Below are 25423 nucleotides of genomic sequence, written 5' to 3' on the forward strand. Positions count from 1 at the left end.
AACAGTTTATACCACATAGTAAATTGATAGGCACAAAAACACACATAGGCCTACAAGAGGGGGGGGGGAGTGAAAAGAAAGGTAGGTTTAACATTTGTTAAAATAAGCTTTTTTATTGTCAATAGAAAATTGTCATTTAATACGCGGTATTCTCTTCATAACGTCATTTCACTGCGACCCTAAAGAGTTGCTCCATATGACAGACAGTCCAATACATATATACAGTGACCGCGTAACCATGGTGACGGACTTGTCTCAACATATGTTCAAGGAAGTCATTGTCAGGTCCCATCTCTGCGAGATACCTAACATTTAAACTACGCTCTTTACAAGGTACTCTCTAACAAATGAAAATTATACTTTTAAATGCGTTTTACGATAATTTATGTTTCCGTGCTACAAACGCAGCCAAGAGCCTCTTACGATTTACAAATTATATGTTTTAAGAGGCAAATGTTTACCGAACACTCGAACCGATTTGGTCGTGTCTGATTATTAGTATAGAGAAAGATGAATTTACACCGAGAGATTTTATTCCTCGTGGATTTAGAATCCCAGTGCAGCGTTCATTCGTAAACGACATACTGTTAGTCTACCAGCAAGTAATCATTAATTTAAGGAAAAATAAATATAGCTTGCAGTATTTGTAAACGCATGACACAAGCTGAAATACGTGGCAACTTGTACTACAATACCAAACGACCGAGAAAAAAAACGCTAATGTAAAATTTAGGTACGTTTATTGCTCGTTTTATGTATATATATACTGTACACAATACTTACAGCCACTTTCTTAAATACAACTCTATTTACATGGGATTTATAAACTATTTACAATTTCTGTATTTGAGCAAATATCAGATATTCCTCGGCATAACACAGAAATTTAAATCTCGTTATGCTAAAAACAACATAATGGAGGGATAAGAATACACTGAAATAGGCTACATTTCTGAAAAATATTTCTTATTAAGTAAATATGTATAGCTTTCGATATTTGATACTTAAATAACTTAGTAAAGGCACTGGTTCTTAAACAAAAACAAATATATATATATATATATATATGGTGATATCTATGGATCCACAAAAAGTTTACAAAGGCAACACATTTAGAAACCGATGACTAAAAGCCCATTAATACTTTTGTCCAAAAAATATCATTACAGATACGAGAAGACGGTCGTAGCGTAAAAGGGCAGAGGCAATTAATCATACAGTTCTTTAACTGCGTACACACGCTTTTAACTATCAAACCACCCATCGCTGCTTAAACAAAGGCGTACGCCCCTTCATGCAGTGTTACCGATCATAAATCCAATGTTACATTTTACAGGCATATTCAGAATACATCGAGTAAAGACGTTTCTATTACAAGTACTTGCCACTAAAGTGAAAATATAGTCATAATAACGAACGCAAATGTAGCTGTCGTACATATTCTATTGTAACGCTATTTATGATGCCTCATAATAAATCAAAAATAAGTAACTCTATAGGGAGAAGAGATGTTGATTCTTTTCACGATCATCTCCTCCCTACGCACACTAGGTCGAGAAAGGTCATTTGTACTTTAAATAGATTCATTGGGCAAGTTCACGTCAAAAGGATTTCTTAACTCTTTTTGTCTTGGTGATATAGGGTATTCCTTTGTCTAATAATCTTTCGTGTCGATAATCCTCGTTTCACAACTCTCGCCGACGTTTATCTTTACATGGATATTTACAGAGAACACCCGCGTCACTCGGGGACTTTAAACGAGGGCGTACGGGGGTTTTCTGTGCGTTAACATGAAGTAGGCGCATACTGCTTTAAATAAGCTACCATTTCAGCTTTTTTCTTACCCACTTTTTCTTGGAAACAAGCATTTACAGAGAACACCAGCGTCACTCGAGGACTTTAAACAACCCCCGTCCTACTTTGTATGCCAAGTGGCAGAACGACGGCGTACGGGAGTTTTCCATACTTTTTGCATGAAGGAAAGTAGGCGCATGCTGCTTTAAATTTCAGCTTTTTTCTTACCCACTCTTCCTTAAAAACTGACATTTACAGAGAACACCCGCGTCACTCGAGGACTTTAAACAAACCCCGTCCTACTTTGTATGCAAATTGCTCGAACGAGGGCGTACGGGGGTTTTCTGTGCGTTAACATGAAGTAGGAGCATACTGCTTTAAATAAGCTACCATTTCAGCTTTTTTCTTACCCACTCTTCCTTCAAAACATTATTTACAGAGAACACCCGCGTCACTTCAGGACTTTAAACAACCCCGTCTTTCTTTGTATGCAAAGTGCTCGAACGAGGGCGTACGGGAGTTTTCCGCGCTTTTTGCATAAAGGAAAGTAGGCGCATACTGCTTTAAATAAGCTACCATTTCAGCTTTTTTCTTACCCACTCATTCTTGAAAACGAGCATTTACAGAGAACACCCGCGTCACTCGAGGACTTTAAACAACCCCCGTCCTACTTTGTATGCAAAGTGCTTGAACGAGGGCGTACGGGAGTTTTCCGCGCTTTTTGCATAAAGGAAAGTAGGCGCATACTGCTTTAAATAAGCTACCATTTCAGCTTTTTTCTTACCCACTCATTCTTGAAAACAAGCATTTACAGAGAACACCCGCGTCACTCGAGGACTTTAAACAAACCCCCGTCCTTCTTTTTATGCCAAGTTGCAGAACGAGGGCGTACGGGAGTTTTCTGAACCTCTACAGTCGGTGACCGCAGATATACAGCAGGCTTCGAGAGATATCATGGCCGTTATACCATCTCTCTCTCATACTCCATAGCCTGCATCCCTAAATATAACAACACCTTAAATATCTTTTCAAATTGACCCACTGTCTTATCCCCTATGGTAAACATGTGATAACACTGATATTCTTATACATATTTTCATTTATCAATTCCCTACACCAGGACTTGTAAAAAGAGAGCTGTGTGACAATCTTCATGACTTTAACACTTTACCATGTAATTTGAACATGTGCAATCAACTGCATTAGTGGCTGTAGATTTACAATATTATGCAGTATATTTATTTCAGTGCCCTCACATGGTAGTCTTAAATGCTGTTCTTGAACTTTTTTCTATTAACCTTAATAATATCAATCCTAACTGTATGCCTATTCATAAAGAACTATTTTTCAATTTCAATTCATGCAAAATAAATATGTAATTAAATAAATGAAAATAATAAATAAATCATTAAATTGTAGCTGCCTTGCCTGTATGATTTGTCATATTTAAGCTTAACCAGTGCCTTGTATAACATTAGGAGAATATTGTCTACTAAGTGAAAGCCAAATATAAAACTGTACTAAAGTTAACATTAAATTCACAAATAAAATAATAATTATAATAATAATAATAATAATAATAATAAGTAAAATGACTTAAATTTGTAGTATTGAGTGTACAAGTGTATCTTAGCGACAATAACTTACTACCTAATAGTGTCTAACCATTAGTGAATTAGCATCGTCCAGTTCAAATTTGAACCGCCCAGCAGCTGCAGCAGCAGCGGCCAGTGAGGCCGAAGTAGCGTGTGGACTACTGAGACCGGGTGTTGTAGTGGACAGTGGAGCCATGGGGGCGCCACTGGTCAAGGGAGCGTGGGTGGAGGTGGCGACGCTGGCGGCACGCAGTGGATGTTTCAGTTCGTATTCCCTGAGCCATGCCTTGCTCTCCGCCAGTTGCTCCTGTACTGGTCTGTGGGGAGGAAACACGGAGCTGTTATTGTTGAGGAGTTTTGACCCCATTTGTTGGCGGATCAACTCACTGTAAATAAATGTATAAATGAATAAATAATGAATGAAGAAATACATGAAATGAAATAAATAGATTTATTTTACAGAAATAAAAAAAACAGTAGTGGTGTATATAAATGTTACAGTACAAGTTCACTGAAAGTTTTAATCAATTTCAAATCCATATCTCAGACTCTAATCTGAATTAAATAAGCCTGGTCTTAAAATTAGATATGTAATGCATAACAGATTTTGGATTAGAACAAGAAATTATGCCAGTCTGACACTAATTTCTGAAATGCCCAATCTTAAATCATCCCTTAAATCAAATACAGTTTATTGTGACTGTCCCTTTGTGCATAACTTCACAAGTTAAAACAAGGCATCACTTCTAGGTTAGTTGCCAAATAATTGAATTAAGACGTATCTGAATAGGTATAAATTAGCCATGACTAACATGATAAACAAGTGGTCATGACCCTCAAGTGCCCATATATTTACAAGTGCAAAATTTGATTCACTGCAAGCCTGGTCAGTAGGAACATTTACAATTTAAATCATGTGGTCCTTAAGGTGAGTGAAGACTGAAGAGAACGGCCAGCATAAAAGAACTGACTCACCTAGCCGGTGTATAATCGAGGCTGAAAGTGGTGGCACGGTGGTTGTTTTGAGATGGAAGTGGAAGAGGCGGGCGTGAATCTGCAATCAAATTATAAAAAAATTAATTATCATCTTAATCATTGTGCTTTTTAAAATAATATTATCAATAGCTGATAATGTGTATAATCAAACATGCCATTAATCAATTCATAATAAGTCTATCACAAATGGACTGATGCAAAACGTCTAATTCATCTAGATTTAAAACTTCAGCATATTTCAGCAAATGAAGATGACCTAAAAAAGTACTCAACTGTAAGTAACAAATAAAAACATGCTAATTTTAATAGATAACTATTGGTTTATCCTGAATTGAAGTAGACAAAAAAATAAAAAAAAAAAAGATCAGCTTTCAGTCTTAGTCTCCTTTGTGATATCAGCCCCTGGGTGGTCTTTTAACTTCACAGAGCAGTTGTGAAAATTGTGAAAAAAAATAAATAAATAAAATAAACAGAAAATGAAGCTGTTCATAAATGTTTGTGCAGTTGAACATTTCATTCCTATTGAATTGATAGGGGTAATGCACTCACCTCCAAAATACTTCCGCCATTTCTTCTGTAGAAACTCATCAGCTGTTTCTCTTGGAGGAATCTCACCACTGACAGCTGCTCTGTTGGCTCTACTACAATTGTGAGGGTGAACATTATGTCAAGTGATCATATACATACAAAATGACAACAACAACATAGAAAATGCATCTTTCCATCTCACCTCACTGATTATTTCAAATATAAGCACAAAGTTTCACAAAGAAATGTTTAAAAGTATTTTAAAAGAAACATATAACACAAGCACCTTTACACATTACTGTGACAGCACCTCATGTATAAGCATGATGAGGACAAGCCAAGAAACCTCCAATACAGCACAGCAAAACATAGATAATAGATATCAGGTCTTAAGTTCCACATTCACATCAGGACCAACTTGAATACAAATTGACCAAATGATGTCAGCAAATGACCAGATTTCCTAGGAACCCGTGTGCCCTGGGATATGCATATAACTCCCAAGATCAACAGATTTACACGCCTCCTCTTGTATCCAATGGACTGGTATAACCACCAGCTTTTTCTGTATTCTTCTCAGCACCAGGAGGTGTGTTGATCTAATAATCTGTTTGCATTCAGGGAGAGTCCCCACTGAGTTGGCTCATTCTATGTAGAATGATAGTTTCAATGGGAATGAACCCTTAAACAGCCTGATCATCTAGTGATGTCAACTAGCTTTAAACTGGTGTAAGTTAATTCTGATGTGAACATGCCTCAAGGCTTGATATAATGTAGAGAAATGCAGAGGGACAAGATGATGGGAAGCATACTCACAAGCAGGCTAAGCAAGAGTTGAAGTGAGGCCAGCTAGTATAGGCGGGGCAAGTGTGATACACGCTAAGGTAAAGAAAATAAATTAAAAGAAAATAAAAAATAACTGAAGAGATATGTGAAAATGGAAAAAGAAAAGAAAATAGCAGAAGAGGTAGAATAAAAGAAACTTATATTTCAAAAATAATGATTCTGAGAGAGAGAGAGAGAATAAAATTCAAAAGACAGCAGTTCAAGTAGTACTAAATGCAAACAGCAAAATAACAAATGAAATAATTTTGCAGTGTGAAACAATAGCAGAGGAAGAACAAAATCTAATATTTCATTTATTTTTACAGCCAAGATAAGACTTACTTGTATGGGTTGTCTGGGTTGGTAGAGACCTGAGGGTAAGGCCCACGTGTATGTGGTAGGCGCTCTGAGGTGCTAGGCCCTGAAAAAAAGAGAAATAAAAATTAATAATTTTGAATAAAATGATTATGAAGTAAAAGACACTAAATAGCAATTTACTGATACAGAATAAATGCCTCCACTTTATTTTCATCTCTCTGCAAAATATGCAAAAATTCTCATTTGTCATTAAGTTAAAAATAACTGTTCACATTAATTTTTTTACAAATTCATTTCATCTGAGTTTAAAATGCACAAATAATGTGGCGAAACTTGTTTCTTAAACTATGTTAAAATGATTCAATGCAATAATACCCAACGCTCAATACTATTAAATGATGATTGATAAACCAAACATCTTCTCCACTCAAACTTCAAAAATGAGTTCAACCCTTCCCCGGTTTATTTGCATCTCTTAACTCTTACCATAAGAGCCCTCTGTTGCTCCACCAGAGTTATTGTAGCCATTAGACTTCATGAAGTTGATGACATCTTCCATCTTCTGGTTCAGTCTTCTTAACTCAGCACCAAAGATTGAGTCAGCACCGTCGCTGCCAGTGGTTGGCTTGCGTCTCCAGGAGGTAGGTCTGTAAGAAGGCTTGGAGGGAACACCTGGAGAAAAAAAAAAGATACAAAGTTATAATGTATTTCATTTCCTTTCTTTCTTTCTTTCAGTGGGCAAATGAAAATAGAGAATTCCCCCTTTTTTGTCTTACAGTGATTCGAAGAACACAAAGCTTGCAATAGTTTTCTCTGCCTAATACAGTTCTTGTGATTCTTCTTCTTTTCTTTTTTTTTTTTATCTAATTAGTATTTATTTAATGACTTATACTTCTTCATCAAAACATTTACATACATTCATACATCAAAACTGTAGTCATGAATGTTTAGTTTTGTATGAATTAAGACGTTAACTGCCTTTTATCTCCTTGTTTTTTCTTGTCAAATATCAAATATTTATAATGTCCAAGCTACATCCAAATTATAAATGGACAACTGACCCGCTGCCAGATCATCCAAGTTGAGGTCACTGCTACTAATACCACTGCTCTCCTCATCTGAGTCAGTCAATAATAAGTCAGCATGGTCAGTCGGTGGACGTTTTGGATGGTCAAATATTTGGAATGTATCAGAGTCAGACTCAGACTAAAAAGAAAAATAAAAAGTAAATAAATGTAAAATGAGGAAACAGAAAAAGGCTATAACAATGACATTTACATGTACTAACCCCCCTGCCCCTCACCAAAAAGGAGAAAAAACTATAAATAAAGAGAGAAGAGTTTCATTAGCTCTGTATGTATCAATTTAAATTATTGTTTTTCTTTTAGTCACAGAAATATTGGAGGTAAAACCTACATATTTTATAAGCTCTTGATAAAAAGAAAAACAATAATTTAAATATAAATAAAGACATTAAAGGAATGCCCTAAGCTACCTACGGCAGTAAACTTTTTTCTCCCTCTATAGTTTTTTCTATTTAAGTTTTACAATTTAACCTACAGCTATAAATCTTGATCTCAATCCCATGCTAGTGTCAGATCTCCTACTATAAAGTGGGTAACAAGTGTTAAATGATCCATCCAAACATGCCTACATCTCTTTCCTCTAGGACTAAAAGAAATAAAAATTATTTGGATCATAATAATAAAAATTTTAATACACCCCGACTCACCTCCAGCAGTGAAGCCTCCCACTCCTTGATCTTCTTCTCCTTCTCCTTGACCAGCCTGGACCCCGTGGACACATTACTGGTCAGTGCGTCCAGGTCCTGGGCCTCTTTGTCCAGTCTGGCCTTGGTGAAGGTCAGCGCTGCCTTACCAGCCGGGGACAGACCCTGGGATTACAAACACAGTGTTTAAATAAGAGAATGAAAATCTATATGGAATTAACTCAATATAATCTCACAAGGAGTGGAATGAAAACCACCCTATGCTCTGAGCTAAGTTCAGATCTGTAGGTGGAGGACTTATGAAATCTATGATTCAACAATTTATCAGAGAGGGTAAAAAAATCAGCTGGTCTTAAGCACAGGCTAGAATCAAGATATGCATTTAGGCAAAGGAGTCCAAAAGTTTTTTTTTCTAGTATTGTTAACGTTTTGTAAAAATGAGAAAAGTACAGACAAGTTATTATTTTTTAAAGCCTCTCTCTCTCTCTCTCTCTCTCTCTCTCTCTCTCTCTCTCTCTCTCTTCTCTCTCTCTCTCTCTCTCTCTCTCTCTCACACACACACAAAATGTAACTTGCAGGTATTGTACAACAAAACAGTGAGCCACCTCTTTATAGAATCTTTCCATGTCTCTCTCATACTCTCTGGTGGCAGCTTTGAATTCAGCCTGGCGACGCCGTATGTCCTGGCGCTGCTTGCGGAAGAATTCCTCAGCCACACTTATGCTGTTTCTCTCCAGTGACATGCGGTTTTTGAATTCTCTGCAAAAAAATAAATAATTTTTAAATAATAATAATAATAATAATAATAATAATAATACAAATTGACACTTTAGATAAAACTCAGTCTATATCTGCTCACTGCTATATCTAATGCCATAAGGACAACCTTAGAGTAAACAAACTTAAAGTACTCGTTATTATTAGATGAGATGAAAAGATGTCACAACCAAAAACTCTCCAATGTAAAACCAAAAGCATTGTCTTTGTCTAAGTATCAACATAAAAATCTAGCACATGACTAAAACAGAAATTTAAACAACACCATCACAAATCAAAAAATGCCCTATAGATATATACAATAGTCTACGTTTAACTCACTTGGACCGCAACAATCTCTTCATTTTATCAGAGTGAACGAAGTCAAAGAATTCATCTGCAGTAGGTATGGATATTTCTTCCTTCCAGGCAGTTCTGGGGCGTGACTTTCCAGGTGACCAAGTTTTCCCAGAGGTTCTCTTGGTTGATCTCTTAGGAGTGACCTCAACCTCCTTCTCTACCTCCGATTCTGAAGACAGGCTAATGTCTTCTTCTTCCTCAGACTCATGTTTTCTTCGACGCACTGAAATCAATTTAAAAATTCTCATAGAAGTCATTTATGAGTTAAGAACATATTCAAAATGTTGGACAGAGTTTCTAAAATATTTGAGCAAAAGTCCTGTATAATTACTATGTGGAAAACAAAATGAAGCTTAAAGTTTTTTTTTTTTACTTTCAACAACAATGAATGACCAAAAGCAATGCATTAGCCTACACATGCAAACTTATAATCCCTAACTTGTACACATAAAGATCTTTAAAGCATTGCTTTAAAAATGTGGTACTAAAGCATTTACTACTAAATGAATGTAACAATAAGTTTTGAGTATGCAGTACTACTGGTAGGGACTAGGAGATACGCACCTGACTTCTTCTTAGGGGTGGTCTCATCTCTATCACTGTCAGATCCTAAGTCTCCATTTTCAACAATTTTAACTTTCTTGGCTGCTTTTGGTTTCTTTCTGGTCGTCTCTTTCTTTTCCTGATAAAAAAGTTTAACATTCACATCTGATGTAATAAAAGTTAGTCAGCATAAATAAATGGACATTAAGTTACATAGATTTAAGTAAATTTGTATTTAAGACACTGAGTCTCTCTCTCACTAGCAAACAGGCATGCACACACAGACACACACACAAAAAGTATAATTAGCCTACTAGTCTAGAAGAAATCTCACCTCAACTGACAGTTCAGTCTCTGATGGCTCTGCAGCCATTTCTGCTTGTAATTTTTCTTCTTTTTGCTTTTGAATTTCTGCAGCCTTCTTTCTGATCTTGTCCTCCTGTATATAACAAAAGGTTCACATTAATATACGCCACTTTTGATGGAATGATCTGCCTCATTGCACTAGCATGCAATACACACACATGGGGAAACAACATATACAATATCAGATCTTCCAAATTTTAACAATGATATTTTTAAATACAGAATTCTTGATAAGTTTTCCATTCTGCACACACACTGCAAATTTTTGGTCTTTCTCTGCTTCATCATCTCAATCTATCCTAAATAAGAGCGACCTATTACCTTTTGTTTTAGCTCTTCCTTCAGCTGCTGTTTGGTTCCTTCATACTCTTTCTTCATCTGCTCAAGATCCTTGGCCAGTTGTTCTTTCAAGGTGGCCAACTCATTCTCAAATTCTTTCTTGGCCAATTCCTGTTCCTCTTGAGCCTGTAAAAATAAAATATAACAATTTTTAAGACAGCTGGATTATATGATTATGATAAACTGTGGTCAATATTGTGGATCCTTGTCTTATAAAGCACATCTTAAACAGTGGAACTTTAGAAAAAAATTTTCACCAACCACTTCATAATGACAGCAAATACAGACTGAGAAAAAATGTTTCTGATACTTCTCCTGGTTGTTACCTACCTTTTCTTTTTGTTCCTCCAGCCATTCCTTGTTTTGTTGTTCCAATTCAGCTTTCATCTTCTTCAGCTGTTTCTCGTTGTCTTCCTTCTGCTTCCTGGACTGTTTCTCAAAATCAGCCTTGATCTTGTTCAACTCTTTCTCATTCTCTGCTCTGAGATCAGTCTTCTTTTTCTTTTCCTTTTGAACATCGTCAAGCTTCAAGGAGAATAAAAATATGACAAGTTATTCTACTGATTCCAACTTCCTTAATTGCCACAATGTTATTATTCCAAAACTGCAATCTATGCTACAATAGTCTCATATTTCATGACAGAATAAAATCGGTGTTCATGAAATGGGTTTATCATCATCAAAACCTCAATTTGGAAAAATTCACGCTAATGTTTGACATTTAATAATGAAGTTGTAGTGCATGTTTGATTTCAGTACCTGTTTTCTCCCTCTGTATAACCTAACTTTGTAAAGGGAATTTTACACCCCAACCCACCTACCTCTTCCCACCCCTGTCCCCACCCTACCTCTCAATATGTCATGTTGCTCACCTCTTGCTGCAGATCTGCTCTTAGAGTTTTCTTTATATCATCAAATTCTTCTCTAACTTCCTCCAGTTCCTCTTGTTGTTTCTGCTTCAGTTCTTTCTTCAACGTCTCAAGCTGCTGGTCCACTTTTTCTTTCTCTTTCTTTTCCTGAAATGAAAATAACCTTGTTTTTTTAATTTTACTGTTTTATTTTTTTACCAAAATCACAGAACCTTTGTCTGGGAATTTATTGAAAATTTTTATAGAGGAAAAATTACTTCACAGAAATAAACAAACAAACAAATAATTAATCACCTTCTGCTTGTATTCTTCTTGCATTTTCTTCACAGTTTTCTCAAAGTCGGCTTTCATATCAGCCAGGACCTTGTTCTGCTCTGCCTTGATCTCATCTTTCTTCTCTTTCAGGACATCGTCCAGGCCTCTTTCTAGATCATCAACGGCCTTCTGTCTCTCTCTGGCCGCCTTGACCTCCTGTTCTTTTCTATCCAGTTCGTTCTGTTGCAAAGTCTTCAGCTCTGTCTCTAGATCTTTCATGTCCTGGATTTGATGAAATTTATATCATTAAAAGAAAAACATTTGAAAAAAAAAATAATAACTATGAAGTATTACCCATCAAAACTTTACTTGATTTTCTCTTTTTAGAACCTATACTCACCTCTCCTCTATGTTTGTTTCACAGTGATTAATTTGAGGAAAAAATCATGTGTGATGTCTGCTAAGAGTTGTCATATGCAATTTAAATCAAAGCAAAAACACTGCAAACTTCACTCTCATTATCAGCTGTACATTTTTCTAGGCCTGTTTAGAGCACTAATTATTTAGTCGCTACCTTTTCTAAGCCCCATTTCACACATCACTATGCTCAGCTCTTTAAAAATCAAACACTGATGATAGTCCTTCCCATGAACTCTTTGAGTTTAACAATATCCAGTATAATTTCTATTTCTACAACTGTCAATTTTTTACACAAGTAATAACCATTAGAATTACAATTGGGATATTCCTGTAATAATGTATCTTAAAACATCACCATGCCAAGTACAAATTCTGTATGCCTAAAATGACATGTCCCCACAACATATCAATACACAAATATAAATCTTCATTAAATTCACATATTAACTGTATGTGAGTTGTAAGCACCTGCTCATGTTTCATGATGATTTTTTTCCTGCTTTCCTGGACATTAGCATTGTGCTCCTTCTGCAGCTGTTTTGTCATCTCCTCGATTTCTTTCTCATACTGCTCGTTGATCTCGTCCACCCTCTCCTGCTTCTCTTCCTCAAGCTTTTCTTTCTCCTCTGAGAGATATTCTTCAATCTGAAGCAAAAGCAGTTAGCTACTGTTCACGCAATGTTGTAAGAAGCTGAAGCATTTCATTAAGTAACTGCCTTAGAATGAACATTGGACAAAATATGTATATAATTTTTCTTGGAGTTTTTTTTCCTTAAAACTGATGTTAAAATGACAATCTATAAATCCATAAAAAGGCAATCTAAAAACCTCAAAGGTTTCTGATATTTGAGTCCCTCTTATCATGGAGATGGAGAGAAATCAAGAACACCTTTAGCGAGCATGATTTTCTCAACAGTTTCAGGTAGGATATATGTAAATTTCCAAGAAAATTTAATATGGTTTGTAAATTTATAAATTTTATAATGTTCCAATATCCATTGCTTGCCTTTACAGCCTGCCCAATCTAACTGTTTACTACTACAGAATCCTGCTCTAATGTACCTGTAGGTTTTTAGCTGTCAGTCTCTTGAACAGAATGCCAGGCACACTTTATCCTCTACTAAAGCTGTCACAGCTACAACACACTGATATTAAAATGCCCCAATCACATAACCACTACATTAATGCAAGCTTCTGCTAATAAATCTATGTCACCCAAAAGAATTCACCTCTTTCTTTATCTCCTCTCTGGCTTTTTTCCTCTCTTCCTGAATGTTTCCTCTCTCTCTGTTCCGGACCTCAGCAAGCTCCGCTTTGATCTTTTCTAGCTCTTTGGCATGCTCTTCCCTTCAGAGACAGAACAAAATGGAGATTGCTTTTGCCAGTAATTGAATTTGGATATCAAGTTTACCAGGGTTGTAGTAGTCCCAGAAATAATATGACTAAAAACATTTGGAAAGCATATTCATTTTTTAAAAATTATAATTCATATTGGGAATTTGATGAAATCTACAAAGAACGTATTATACTTGTCATCTGTTGGTTAACTTTATCACCTTTCACCATAATCAAAACACATCTTAACAGTATTACAAACATCTAGAGGAAGAACAAAGTACCTCATTTTCTTGGTCTCCTCCTCAGTGTCTACCTTCATTTCTCTTCTTATTTTAGCCAGGGAGTCCAGCTTGCCTTGCATTAGTTTGGTCTCTTCATCCTCTGTCTCTTCATTGATCTCATCTCTGAGGATTCTGAGAAATGAAATGTGATACAAGTGGTAATTAGGCAGATCATTTATAATTGAATAAGAAAAAGAAGAAAAGAAAATTAAAAAATAATAACAAAAATAGATAACATTATAATATAGCACGATAAAGTCTAGGTTAAATTCTTTGATCTTAAATGCATGATGCACACCTCACCTCACCTGATATGTAAAATATATAACATACAATTTCACAAAGTATTCCAAAAGATGTCAACACAAAATTCAACAAACCTGAGCTTGTTCTCTTTAGTTTGTCTCAGATCTCTCTCAGCTGCCTCTGTCTCCCTCTGGATATCTTTCCTCAGCTGAGACAGCCTCTCTTCTTTCTCCTACAATCATATCAAAAGTCAACAGTAGGGGATTAAGAAAAAAAGATGTCAAAAGACTTCCTGACACGTTTTTAAGATGATAGGTGAAAAGTTAGCACCTGTTGTACAAATAATTTTATCTAAGTATTCAGTCCTTGACCCCAAACACCAGCACTAATCTCAAGAAAACAACTTCCATCAAATCTTCAAGTTTAAGCAGTATAACTGGGTCAGCACCTACCTCCAACATTTCAAGCTTGGCGTTTTCTTCCTCCTCTTGTAACTTTTTACGCAGCTCGTCCAGGGCCTTCTCATTGGCTGCTTTCAACTTTTCCTCCTCAGCCTTGAGCTGTCTGTCACTCTCAGCCCTTCTGTAATTGCAATTTGCTACTGTTAAGTGTATGCACTGATAAAACACTTTTTTAAAATTATTTATTAGATTCTATAGAGATAATGATGCCAAACATATTCTGCACTTCATACAAATGCGGTGTTAGATAATGTGTAGAACTATGAGTAAAAAAGTAATAACAATCTTATATTCACTACTTGTTGCTAACAAGCACCAATCTTTATGGCAAAAGAAAATTGAAAATGCAAGAGAGAAGAGTTATATGTACAGACATACATGCATGTGCGGACACACAAGCACACACACACATGCACGTACACACACTTACTTCTCTGCTGCCAGAGCTGCCATTTCAGCCTTTCTTTTCCTCTCATCCTCCATGGAGGTGCCACTGGCAGAGGGGGAAGGTAGGGTAACCTTGGTGGCTGGTTCAAAATCCTAATATAATACAGATAACGAATGAGTAAATACATGACCTTACTTTTATGTTATGAAATCATAACAAAAGCTTAGTAACAGATATAAAATAGGATTTTAAATGATTGAGCTTTGTCCTGATTTGATGAAATATAGTGTGTTAACCCACTTAAAAGTTTACTAAAAATGACCTTATTTGTCCCAATCTTTACATGACATGCTGAGTTCTCTCCAAATGAATTAACATTTAAGCTGAATAGCTGGGTAAGTTTAACCCAACTTAAATCAATATTTTCAAGTATTTAAATGTAAAATTTAGCTATAAACACTAACAAATTTTACATTTTCCACAGTCAAATAAGAATGTATTCACCATTTGTTTTTTTTTTAACCATTTGGTTAAGCTCTACTATGCCAAATTTAGCAAAAACATATTTGACAAATGTTTAAAATAAATAAATGAAAATTTCTGCATGTTATGCCAAACATGTGACATACCAATTGCAGCTGTCTCTCATGCTCCCTGACATTTCTACTTTGCATATTGAGTGCTGCTTTCAGAGAGGAGTCGGACTCAGAGTCAGAATCTATGTCACTCTACACAGAGATACACAGACACAGAGGAAGGAAAAAAAAGAGAAAGAAAAAAGAATGCTAAAATTTGCAACTTACAAAAGCAGCAAATCAATAAAGGAACACATTAAGAGCATTAAATCAAGATTGCAAGGAAAGCAAAAGAAAGAGTAGGAAAGAATTTCTCTCTTAGAAACAGGGACTAAATCACAGCAAATGAAGGGAATTTTTCAATCATTTAACTTTGAAACAAACAGTAATAAAAGTCCTATACAAAAATGGTAAAATAAGGTGTAAAAGGAAAAACATCCAGATGAGAGATAACACAGATAAAAATAAAAACCATAAAGGATCCAAGTTTAATCATCTTTTTCTTTTCTAGTTGGACAAAAACAAAACTGGCAAGTACTCTACATCACATACCAAGTGCAAGTCATCATCAAATGTTTTCTTTGGGGGCTGTGTCTGGGGGACAATTCCTGATGGAATCTATGACATAAGAGAGACAAGACATAAAGCAAGGTGTTGGACATTATCAGGACTACAGTTATATAAATGGGGTTAAAAATATACTCAGTTAGTGTGCATATGGCCATTTTAAGCATAAAATGTGGAACTATAAGCTTGAATGTCATATATCACTGAACAAACCCTTGACTATTCTCTCAGTGCTAAGGATGAAGATGAGAACATCTTCAACTAGTAATAATTGCACTCAACTCCAATAATTACAAGACACTGGAAAGGAATTATTTTAGATGTAATGTTGAAAGAAAGAAAGAAAGAAAGACAATATCACATAAGCAAGTGATCATACAGAATGACAATCAAGCTAAAGAAAGAAATTAAAGTATTTGAAACGAAGAAAGAGAAAGATATAGTGTACATCCAATGAAAAAGTAGCAGGAAGCAACATCTCACTTTTCTCGGTACCTCCAAAGACCAGATGTCATAAGAAAGAAGAATTTATATGAAACATAAAGCATAGAGTAAGAAAATGCACATAACCAGCACCATAAAACAGATATACATACAAAAATTACATGAAGCAAACTAAAAAGGAAATTGTCACAAAGGGTGATCATTGCCTTCAGTCTTCTATTGCAAAAAATTAATAACACAAGCACACATGGACAAAAAATCAGTAGTAATTATAAGCACACAAAGCACTAAAGCACCAAGTGGAGAAATCTATTTCTACTGGAATAAGTTCTTATTAAACCTGTACCCTTTTCTGAGGGGTTGGCTCCTTCTTCCTCCCTGACATACGGAGGGCTTCCTGCGTTGACTCTTCATCATCATCGCTGAGATTTAATGCTATCTTTTCATCTAAATTCCTATCAATTCCAAAATCCTGAAATTTCAAGAAATCTTACTGTATATCTTTTAAATAAAACAATTAATTTTTTCAAATCTTGACCAACTCCATATTTCTGAAATCTCATTAAAACATTATTAATTTGAAATAGCTTTTCTCTGTGCCGATAATGAAAGAAGTGAATTGCACATCTATTGGTGTATTGTAGTCTGAAAGTGATCAGTTAAATTAGATTACATGGAGACGATACCACAGCTACATGGAGACCACACCACAACTTGCTTCCACCTGTATGGTATTGTCTGTAGTAAAATTGTAACACATAAACAGTGTATCATAAATAATCAAATAACTTCAGATCAGAGCAAGTTTGCAACATATATACTGTACAATGGACTTCATGTCTATTGCTAAAATGCAATAACTTTGTAAACTTTGTGTAAGAAAAATTCTCATGAAATTACAAGTAACATTATTGTTTCCATGTGAATTTGACAAATATTTGATATTTCAAAGTGCAATGCTGTTACCTGATTACGTCCAAACAGAAAAGAAGATTGCTATTATTAAAACAGCCTTCATGTTGCAGACCACTCAAATTTCATGTTCTTGACTTTTCTAATAACTTAAACTCTAATATCTTTTTTATTACTTACAATATCTTTTCCATAATCCTCACTGTCACTCTCAGATTGTGCAGGCTTGGCAGGTTTATCACTGGCCTCAGATGTCTGCAGGGAAATAAATACACATCATATCAACATAGGTGTCTTCTTAACATGTCTGAACAAGTTCACTAACCACAATCTAGTACTAGTACATATCCAGAATTGCTTTCTGATCTGTATTAACAGGCAAACATAATAACATAATAAAAGCATCTACACAATGATTATCTGAGTGTACATAAAGATTGCATTACAAAGAATATGTAATAAAACATTTTAGATTGTCCAGGTTTTGAGGTTGGGTGGGGGTGGGGGGGGGGAGACTGGGAAATTGGGAGGGGAGAAGGCAGTATATTTCTATTATTACTACGCAGTACAATAAACACCTCATAGCCAAACTCTGTAGCCTTCTCCATCTCTGCCAAATCAAAACGGATGTTCTTCAGGTTGTTCCTGTCATTGTCAGACTGAAATGGACATTCAAAAATGTCACTTTGTTTCACAAACTTAAGGCAATAAGTCTTATCTAGGGAAATATACTACTAAAAGAATTAATTCAGCAAAATACTTGGATACTTGTCAAATCAAAACTAAACCAATGATTATTAAAGGAAAAAAATATTTTAGATTTTCTTTAAGCAAACAAGAATACGTCCAGCCATTTGCCAAACATATACAAATGCCAACAACCACCCAGCAACTCACATCACTGTCTGACATTCCCCCCAAGTCCAGCTTCTCCTCATGCTTGGACATCATGGAGGAAGGGGCGTCCTTGGTGCGGTTGGACTTGAGGAACTTCTTGCCTCCACCACCTTCTCCCAGAGCCAGTCCATCAGAGCTACTCCCCAGCCTGACACCTGTTGACCCCATGGACCCCAGGGTGCTGCCCATTGTGTTCATGGGCTGAAGTAAATAATAATAATAATAACAAAAATAGTATATAATAATAATAATAATAATAATAATAATAATAATAATAATAATATTTGAGTGTAATATCTGAATTTGTTAAAAAGACTTTACAATAAAACATGAAAAAAAAGAAGGCTAGAAAAAAATTGATGAAAACAGGAAAATTGATTAAAACAAATAATGTAGAAATTAAAATGAAACTTGATCACTCACTTTTAAAAATCATTCATGAAAAGAGGTCATTCAGGTTATACAAATACTAATCACAGGCAAATACATCAGTGAAGCTGTGACTTAATGCCATAATTATCTATATCACATTACATATACCATATATATATATGTTTTTTACCCTAGTCTGAGAAAGGAAAAGAGAGAATCACCTGAATAGAAGGGAGAGCAGGTTTGCTGAAAGCATCAGGTTGGTTTTGGGTATTCAGAGGAGGCAGAGGAGGTTTTGAAGAAGGTACACCCTGGAAGTTAACATGCAAACAAACATGCAGGTGACAGTGTGAGAATTGGGTTGGTTAGCATAGAAGACATAAAGCAAAAGTAAGTGATTAGTGCACATTAAATAAAGAGAAATAGAGGGGTGGGTATATCTTAAAGTGTAGGTTACTGTGCATGTAGAAAAGAGAAAAGAAACTGAAAACTGATAGCACAATAGACAGTAAAATGGGCCAAAAAGATTAAGCATTTTGTAACATGCAAGCAGTGGTAAGTTTGGGCAAAAAAGTCCATCTCCTGAGCATAGGTCAGCCTCTTACCTCCATGCTTCCCACTGGCCTGAGTGGTCCGAGAGATCCGTGTTTGCCCAGAGAACTGCCCATGGTGCTGCCCCCTAGAGTGTTCATGGGGCTCCCCAGGGTGTTCATGGGGCTCCCTAAGGGGGTCTCACCTCCCTTCAGTAGACCAAGTCCTTGTGGCTGAAACATAATTAGTTATATATTCAGTAAATATAGGCCTTTGTGTTCAATGTCCTTTTCACAAACCCATGTCAGGATGCTAACTGGGACAACACACATATGGGTACTTGCTCTGTATGACCTTTACTTACTTTATATTATAAAATACAATATAAAAGGAGATGAAACTAAATTTTAGACCCCTAACATATAAACATGATATGGAATAAACAGCTTTTGCTGAAAGATAATGGTACACATGGAAAAGATGTCATCCTACAGTTTACAAATGTAACTGAAATCATGGGGTTATGTTGAATGAACTTCTGACAAATAAAAATGATGGAGAAGATGCTAATATTTATTTTTAACTGTAAGTTCACACCAAGACAGTTAACAGTCAAGGCAGTCAAGCACATTCAAATATATCCATCTGCTAAAGGTTAGTGTTACATAAAAACTTTCCCAGCTACTTTTATTGAACTGCTAAATAAATGAAATGAAAATACAAAATTAGTGCTCTTACGATTCCTCACAAATATATTTATATGTAGCAAAGAAGCTGTACTAGAAGTTATCAAAAAGAATAAAATTTCAGAAATGTGAGCACGATGACATGGCTTTAAAGAGGCATCACAGCATTCAATTTTAGTTAATTGTATTTTATGGAAGCAATGTGGCAATAACATAACACAGTCTAAGTTTTGTGCAACTATCAACTTATATACAATCTAATTTCAACTAAGCCGAAATCGTCTTCAACACTAAGCTACAGTAGAAACAGCCATTCGTTTTTAAAAAATTGAGTTTTATTACAACAAAAATTAAAAAGCTGTTCCAAAGCTTTCAGATTTACCAAAGAAAAAATACATCTTTTTGGCCAGGGTTAATTTTTTTACAACTATGTTGCTTCACAATTAACACACAACAGTGCACAGAAACATAACACATGTACGGAAACATCAAGATGGTGCAATGAATAAAAGCAACGATAAGCAGTGTGCATTTACAGCCAAAATACAAACATTTATAAATAGCAATTTCCATTTTTCAGCCTACGCACATTTTCTAATAGAACAGGGTAAGTGAACATTGATTGCATTGGACTAAATATCTAAACATCAATCAACTAATCACAGCACGTGCAATGCATTCTGGGAAGCCACACAGTGATCACCTGACTTATAGGACCCAAGGGCATTCTGGGAGAAGTGAGGGTTGCCTGGGGGGACCTCATTGTGGACACAGGTTGCAGGTCCTATAAATGTGTTATCAAACAGCACTGTATGGGACATGTAAGCACTACACGATGAGTTTTCATACATTTTCACCAAAAATAATGGCCACTGTTTCCATTATATAACATGTTAATGGATGCATATGTTAATAGATAAATCTTTTCATAACAGTCATGTATTCCATAATCATTGTCATTAGATACACTTTCAGTTAGAAGTACTTACCATACACAGCAAAAATTCACTATCAGGATTCAATTTCTAACAAGTGCTAATTAGCAAATAATTTTGATAAAATTCTAACATCCATAAAAGCTTCACCTTACCTCATCCTTTTTGCCTTTCTTCTTTTTCTTGGCTGTGTCCTTCTTCTTTTTGCCAGCAGCTGCAAAAAGAAGATACCTTTTAAAATACTTTGTTACTGCTTTATCCCAAAAGACTATAGAGAACAAGGATTTCTTGTCAAATGGCGATGTCAAAAACCTAGGTCATTTTATGGTCTAAGTTAGTTCAGATATGAACATCTTAAGACAAGATTTTTGTAATAATTTATTCGTTCCTGTCTTAACATTAAAACAAAACATAAGTCAGTGTGAAAAAAAGGCAGAGTTTCTTGGTAAAAATGAGATGTTCATTAAAAATAATCCAGTAAAATGTGAGTCTAAAATAACTGATATCAGCAAGGACAATGTGTAAAAGTCTTTGATGAAGGGAAAGACATGTTAACATTCAAGTTAAGTGGACACTCCTAGGAGCGACCCCAATCTATTACTACTTATAACCCTATCAGGCTAGGTTCACCAAAGACTAAAACTTCCATAGGGGAGGAGAGGGATTCATTGACCGAATGTGCAGAGCTTATCAACTTAATCAAGAGGCCATCAAAACTGGACAACAAGAACAAGAGTTAACCCAACATGGGTGTAAGTGTGTCTCACGGTATAAGATAAGAAGTGACTGTGTTATCTGAATGCACCAGCACTGACCATTTCCAGCCCTGGGTCCCTGCATGACCTGCCTGCGCCTCTCATCCTCCACCATCTTTCTGTAGTAGTTGTCGCAGGGGTGGTCCCAGATGCTCTCCCCTGTGGAGAAGTTGAAGTAGTAGATGTCTCCATTGACGTCTTGACTGAAAGAGAGAAAAAGAATGATAAGAAAATGATAATAAGTATAATTATGCACAATTTTTAATGATTTTTAATGATTTTTTTAAAATGATTTTAAATGATTTACAGGCTTTCAGCAGATTGTCACTAGTATCATAGTTGGTGAAATAACAAAATTATGCTACTGCAAAGAGCTGGTGAGTGTCCTTACTCAAACTTATGTCATTATCCACTAACAGAAAAGTGCTGCTGTGGATTTTTTACCAGAAATAGATTAAGCCGGGGGTGATACATGAATATGTGTGTCGTATATGTGTGGGTGTTCATACATGTGTTGTTGTAAAATCATATATTCACCATGGTTTCCAGTCAGCTGGTAGTGGAGCGTTGATGCCTTCACGGGCAACATACATCAAATGAGGCTCTCTGTCCACATCAATCCCGATGATTTGAGCATATTCACGGATTTCTGAAATTTACATTTTACAACAAATGAGCGACACATAGATCTTCATATAGGTAAAATTTTGCACTTCTTACTAAAAAAATAACGATAAATTATTTAAATGAACAAACTTAAACATGTATAAATTACAACAAGCAGTATCTACTTTTAATACCTTTTTACTGTAATAATTTGCTTATACATGTTAGATAAATAATATACCACATATTTCACATAAATACTTGTACAAATACAAAACTGACATATCACATTTTCTTTAAAAATCACCTTCTTCTGTGGGTTCATAGCTCTCATCATAGTCTTCCTCTAATATCATCTGATCATTAATCATCATGTAGCCTTGGCAGCATTTTTCCTCATCTAAAGCACCTGGTGTACAGAGAAATGAACAATCAAAATCTCATATCAAACTATTTGAGGTGGATTACTGAAGTGCATGCTTGCAACACAAAAAGCAACTGAGTTAAAAGAGAAGCTACATCTAGACAGGAAAGCAATCGGAAGAATGTTAACAAGCTAGGTACAGCAAGAATTTCAATTCTAACTCAAGAAAAATATGAAAGCTCTACAACTAAAAAGGATTTAACAAGTAAAGCAAATAGTTGAAATAGCAGAGCTCTGTTAGAGAAAAGGACAAGAAGTTGTTGTTATGAGTTGTTTGTTTCTCCAGCTCCCTTAAGGAGAACAATTTAAGGCAAGGATATGATAGCATGACCCTGTCTCCCACCCTTTGCCTGCTAACCTGCAAGACCCGACGCTCTTGCTATGTGTGTTAACCTCCAACGTGGCGGTCTCACCACTTGGCCCTCAGGGAGTGGCCGAGGATGGCGAATTTTACGCGGATGTGGCAGCTTATCCGAGGTCATCCCATGGAACAGATGTATGGGATGGTGGAACTCTGGATCCAGCACTCTCAACTCGTAGGACCCGCTAATGGTCTCATCCGAGAATGCTTTACGATACATGACAGGCAGCACGGGGCGTACATACAGCAGCTTCTCAACGAAACCTGCAAGGTCAAGGTCTTTCCACCAGGCTCGAGGGGGCATGGTCCCAGCCCTGGGGAAGCGAGGAGGAACTCTGATGCCAGTCCCCAGGGGTATATCAGCACCCAGCGGGTTATCAGGATGAAGAACCGGGTCAAACTCATCTTGCCAACTTGGGGTAACATACTCCAGATAAGATCGGAGTTCTCCAAGGTAGTACATGGGATCATCTTCTTCAATGATTCTGTCTTCAAATATGCTCTCAGGTCTCCGAGTTGGCTGCATGTCATCTGGTGTCATCTGTCCACTCCTAGCAGCAGGAATGACCCGTCTCTGTGGCTTCGGGACAGAGGCTTTATCTTTGTTCTTCTTCCTAGGACGAAGTCGTCCAACTTGGATTTCCTCCCCATCCAATAAACTACGATTCTGCTGTCCTCTAGAGGCTTGTGGCAGTGTTGCTAGGGCACCAGGTTGTGGACCCAGCCCGTTCCTGCCTTGCTGTTCTCTGCCCAGAGAGAGAGGCTGTAGGGTGCCTGGTTTTGGGCGCTGTAAAGGGCCAGGGGCAAGTGCAGATGACCTCAAGCTTTGATCTGCAGGTGGCTGGGAGTTTTGAGCTGAGGATAGCCTTGGGTTTTGGCCACCTCCTGGTGGTGGCGCTGGTGGTTCTGCATTCCTACCTGTTTTACGACCAACAGGTGGCAGGTGCTCCTCTCCAAGAAGAACTAGAGTGCTAGCTCTGCCTATTGGAGGGAGGGGCATACTTCTTTATATAAAGCTGCAGTTGCAGTCTTTTATGCAAGTTAATTTATACCGTGGAGGTTTAACTCCAGTGCAAATTAAATTTGGTGAGAGTTATTGAGTAGTTTAATAGAGAGTTTTTAAACTCGTCTCGGCACAGAAGACGCAAGACGGGTTTTGGAAGGTTCAGTCAAATAGGGTTAGTCCTCCAGTAGAAACTGGATAAAATGGAAAAAACTGAAGAAAGAAAAAGTGAGGCAGAGATGAAAGAGCAGAGAACTAAAAGCCACAGAGCAAGCAAAGTCAGTCTGAATAAACATCTGCAAGTACCAGTACTAATAATAATAACATTCGACAAAATGAGTTATAGTAAAAAGATATATTTTTTGAGGTACCATAGCTGTAATAAAACAAACTTTTTTACAATATTTCATATACAATTTACTATATTGATGCTTTTAAAAATTTTGTTGATAAAACAAATTTTGAGTCCAATATGAGTTAAGATCATGTTGATCAAAAGCATTATATTGGTAAAAATAATTTAACAAAATATATATGTTTTTTTTTTCAAAAATGTGGTGTATGGCTTAGATGACTGTCTCAAAGTGGTATGTGTGCCTGATAATGCTTAGGCTTACATGACAGTTTATTCAGGCTGATAAAAAAAGTTCTAGACAGTAGAAACAGGTAGTTCAAAAACAAGCTGGCAACAAGATGGTAAATTCTGAGCAACATACAACATTTAATACATATTGATTATAAAGGCTTACATCATTAAGTTTTAACCCTTTAGTAAACAAAAAACATTTTAAATCTAAAATCTAGTCAGTAGATGTATATCTTAGTGACTGGATAGCATACTTATATATCAGATTTAGAGATTGGAAACACATAGGAAAGTTAACTTAGTACATCACATTGTTCAACTTTTCAGACATATTCAGGAAGTTCACTTTAAACACTACCACCATCAATCTTCATTTTTACATCATGCAGGCTTTTGACACTAAATGTTGACATGCTTACCTTAATGTAATAGACACAGATGGTCTTCAACTTTAATTAACTAATAGTGATATTTAGTGCCTGACCAGTGTTGTTCACTATACTCTGAAATGAAGGAGTTGATTCATCAGATTAAAGAGATGGGGAAAAAATCAACTACTGCTGACACAGTAGGTTTATTACCTTTGCATATCTGCAACTTGCAATACTGACAAACAATAACTAATGCAAATTGCCTTTGCTGTTTAAAATGCACTTTCAAACTTAGTCTAAGGAAAATGTTTTGGTAAATAACAGAGACGGGATGACAAATTACATTAAGTGAAATTAAAAAAATATATATCAAAATAGTTGTGAAAATTGGAAGGTATGTCCCAATTTATGATACTTTCAGCTGTTGTTACGTGACAATATGGCTTCCCGTTGTCTTAATAAGTTAACGCTTTGGGCGGAAATTACATCACAACTTCTAAAATTCAGGAAAACAGTCAATGTTCCGATTGGTTCAGCTATTAAAAAATACCAAATAACTCCAAGTACGCCAGTCTAACGTAAGCTGGACGAACGAAGTTTTAAGCATGCATTTTGCAACAGATTGGTGAGGTGAAATAAAAAATGTGACTTACCCAGTCAAGACTTGAGCAAGGAATAGATTCCCGTTGTCACACAAACATATGACGTAAAAATAACGTCAGAAACGTCAAAATACGCAACGAAAAAAACGTAAACAATCGTGCAACAATCAATCGGTAGCCATTTTGAATCTCCGTGACGCGCTGTTGCATGATGGGAATGGGCTCTCCAAGAGAAACAATCAAGTTATTTTAATACAGCTTGTTTATGCAGCTGTATGAATGATTGGTGTAGATATGGGCATGATGCCAAATATGTATTTTGATAAAACAATTAACCACCCTTTCCCCCCTTTTGCTACTTACTGCTTCGATTCAGCAAATTGAGAACA

General features: G+C 36.1%; 1 protein-coding gene across 4 annotated transcripts; it reads right to left on the bottom strand.

Moving 5' to 3' along the window:
* Window positions 1–723: 723 nt before the first annotated feature.
* On the bottom strand, window positions 724–25272 carry LOC106177176 (uncharacterized). Of its 4 annotated transcripts, XM_087017508.1 has the most exons (35): window positions 25086–25272; window positions 24481–24564; window positions 21995–22096; window positions 21619–21730; window positions 21142–21284; window positions 20482–20540; window positions 20095–20175; window positions 18780–18938; window positions 17803–18003; window positions 17484–17564; window positions 17086–17160; window positions 16340–16465; window positions 15535–15600; window positions 14450–14559; window positions 14011–14140; window positions 13693–13790; window positions 13313–13444; window positions 12923–13040; window positions 12162–12338; window positions 11313–11555; window positions 11022–11165; window positions 10480–10674; window positions 10132–10275; window positions 9779–9883; window positions 9466–9583; window positions 8884–9124; window positions 8391–8544; window positions 7789–7950; window positions 7118–7262; window positions 6543–6728; window positions 6081–6159; window positions 5730–5792; window positions 4935–5026; window positions 4365–4443; window positions 724–3775 (listed from the first exon to the last, which is right to left on the bottom strand). In XM_087017508.1, exons 3-35 carry the CDS (start codon window positions 22059–22061, stop codon window positions 3445–3447), a joined length of 4416 nt encoding a protein of 1471 aa, XP_086873634.1. In that variant the 5' UTR covers window positions 22062–22096; window positions 24481–24564; window positions 25086–25272; the 3' UTR covers window positions 724–3444. The 4 variants fall into 4 exon arrangements, with proteins under 4 accessions (XP_086873634.1, XP_086873637.1, XP_086873636.1 ...); XM_087017511.1 differs by lacking the exon at window positions 20095–20175; XM_087017510.1 differs by lacking the exon at window positions 15535–15600.
* Window positions 25273–25423: the final 151 nt, after the last annotated feature.

The sequence above is a fragment of the Lingula anatina genome, chromosome 7, assembly GCF_051362555.1.
Source record: "Lingula anatina isolate TDL-2025a chromosome 7, LinAna3.0, whole genome shotgun sequence".
In the NCBI taxonomy this organism is placed as follows: domain Eukaryota; kingdom Metazoa; phylum Brachiopoda; class Lingulata; order Lingulida; family Lingulidae; genus Lingula; species Lingula anatina.